Source organism: Hydra vulgaris, chromosome 12 (genome assembly GCF_038396675.1).
Source record: "Hydra vulgaris chromosome 12, alternate assembly HydraT2T_AEP".
Classification (NCBI taxonomy): Eukaryota; Metazoa; Cnidaria; class Hydrozoa; order Anthoathecata; family Hydridae; genus Hydra; species Hydra vulgaris.
Genome location: NC_088931.1, coordinates 54,673,118 through 54,675,000, shown reverse-complemented (window position 1 = coordinate 54,675,000; position 1,883 = coordinate 54,673,118). Strand labels below are relative to the sequence as shown.

Below are 1,883 nucleotides of genomic sequence, written 5' to 3'. Positions count from 1 at the left end.
AAAGAATTGGAGGTTTTTGAATAAAATCTCCTTTTTGTCTCGAAATGAAGCGAAATTAGATTTTTTTATTTAACGTTATAACGAGATGGTAACGGTAAATTAAAAAGTAAGCGAATGTCTTACTAATCTAAGTATTAAATTAAAAGTATTAAATTACTAATCTAAGAATTAAACGGTAAATTTTAGCGAATCTCGCTAAAGTTTACCGTTTAATTCCGAGATGCAACAGCTTACTGCAAACTCCTGTTTGTTAGATTAAAGTTAATTTGAGTGAGACCTATAATCAAAGTTCCCTAATCCTAACCGGAACCCCTAACCTTACCAATAACTATACAACAGTTTAATCAATCATTCATAACAATTATTATTACTATGATTGATAGGATGAAAGTCATGAATTGTCATTTTAAAAATTAATGACCACAAGACTCATAGACACAAGTATGGCATTCTGTAAACATTATACTGCATGTCACTGTGACTGCAATTATTTTGATAAAAAATAATAATTCAGTACTTACATTATTTTAGAAACAAAACTATACAACCTAGTTTATAACTATAGTATTTTAAATGATTTTATGAAATGAAACGTTGTAAAATAATAATTATTATTTTCTGTACCATCTATGATTTTCAATAACCAAGAAGAAACCGAATGACTACCTGTTACTTAGCGTCAACAATCAAAAATTTACATTCATAAAATTTAATTTGTTTTGTTAAAATATCTTTTAGAACTTTTATCTATTTTACATTTTTAAAATATAATTAATTTATAATTATAATTTTTATATAATAGTATAAAAATTATATAAAATATATATAAATAGTTATCTTGTTATAAGAATCAAGCACTTGAAGTTATTATCAAACTAAAAAATATTTTAAATACCAATTTTCCACTTAAGGTCCCTTTTGCCGGTTTTCTTTATGTTGCCACTGCTATACTATCCTTGAGATTTGGATCATAATAGCGCACGAATACATAACCTATTAAACTGGCAACGTTATTCTACAGTGAACAGAAACGAACCTTATGTGGGTTATATGACTGCAACACGCTGTATCTCAAAACAACTTTTCCCATTTAAGGCCCCTTTATCCAGATTAAGTCAACTATACCAATTATGATGTAAAAAATCTTAATTAATTACCCCCCTGGAGCAAACACATTAATAAATGTGTTTGCTCCAGGGGGTAGCCTTTTTTTATTGGCCCTTTGATTGACTTAAGGGTGATTTAAAGTTTTATATAAATAGTACGAAATTTACCTATTATTTATTGATAATTTAACATAATTTATTATAACTTTGTGTACTTTAGTTTGGTAAAATCGAAATAAAATCGGTTGCAATCGTTGGTGATATACATGATGAGTGATTGGTTTATGGTTTACACGATGAATGATTTTGAAAGATGATTGGTTAGTGGTTTCCAAGATGGTTTGATGCTACTAACCTAAGATTTTTCAGATTTTAGATATTTTTAAAATAATATAGTTGCATAAAATATTTTCGATTTTTTTTTAAATTTGGCTATAGAATTGTTTTAAAAATAAAAATTTATATAATTTTTACAAATAAATAATCAAAGTGAAAAGTTATTGCGACAAGGATATTTCCAAATAGCAATAATTACTATTATGAAGTGAATTAAGTTTAATAATTATAACTATAGTAATAACAATATTGATAATAATAAAAGTAGTAATTATTATAAGCACTAAATCGAAAAATAATCAACAAAAAAGGCTAATAATAATGACGTTAATCGTAATAATTATCAAGGTACTGGAGGACGAGGTATTGCTATAGTTTACAGAGACAAGTTAAGTGTTGAACCCTTGTTGCTTTCTTCCACCTGCCGCTCCTACGAACGGT

The 1,883-nt window shown here is 26.9% G+C and overlaps 1 protein-coding gene across 1 annotated transcript in view; it reads left to right on the top strand.

Annotated features, from left to right (window-relative positions):
* Positions 1-1,514, top strand: part of LOC100197025 (2-iminobutanoate/2-iminopropanoate deaminase) — a 40,493-nt gene extending 38,979 nt beyond the window's left edge. Inside the window, exon 7 of the mRNA XM_065813743.1 lies at positions 1,327-1,514. Within this exon, the coding sequence (XP_065669815.1) occupies positions 1,327-1,383 (57 nt within the window). The 3' untranslated portion in view covers positions 1,384-1,514. The remainder of the gene's footprint in view (positions 1-1,326) is intronic.
* The last annotated feature ends 369 nt before the right edge of the window (positions 1,515-1,883 follow it).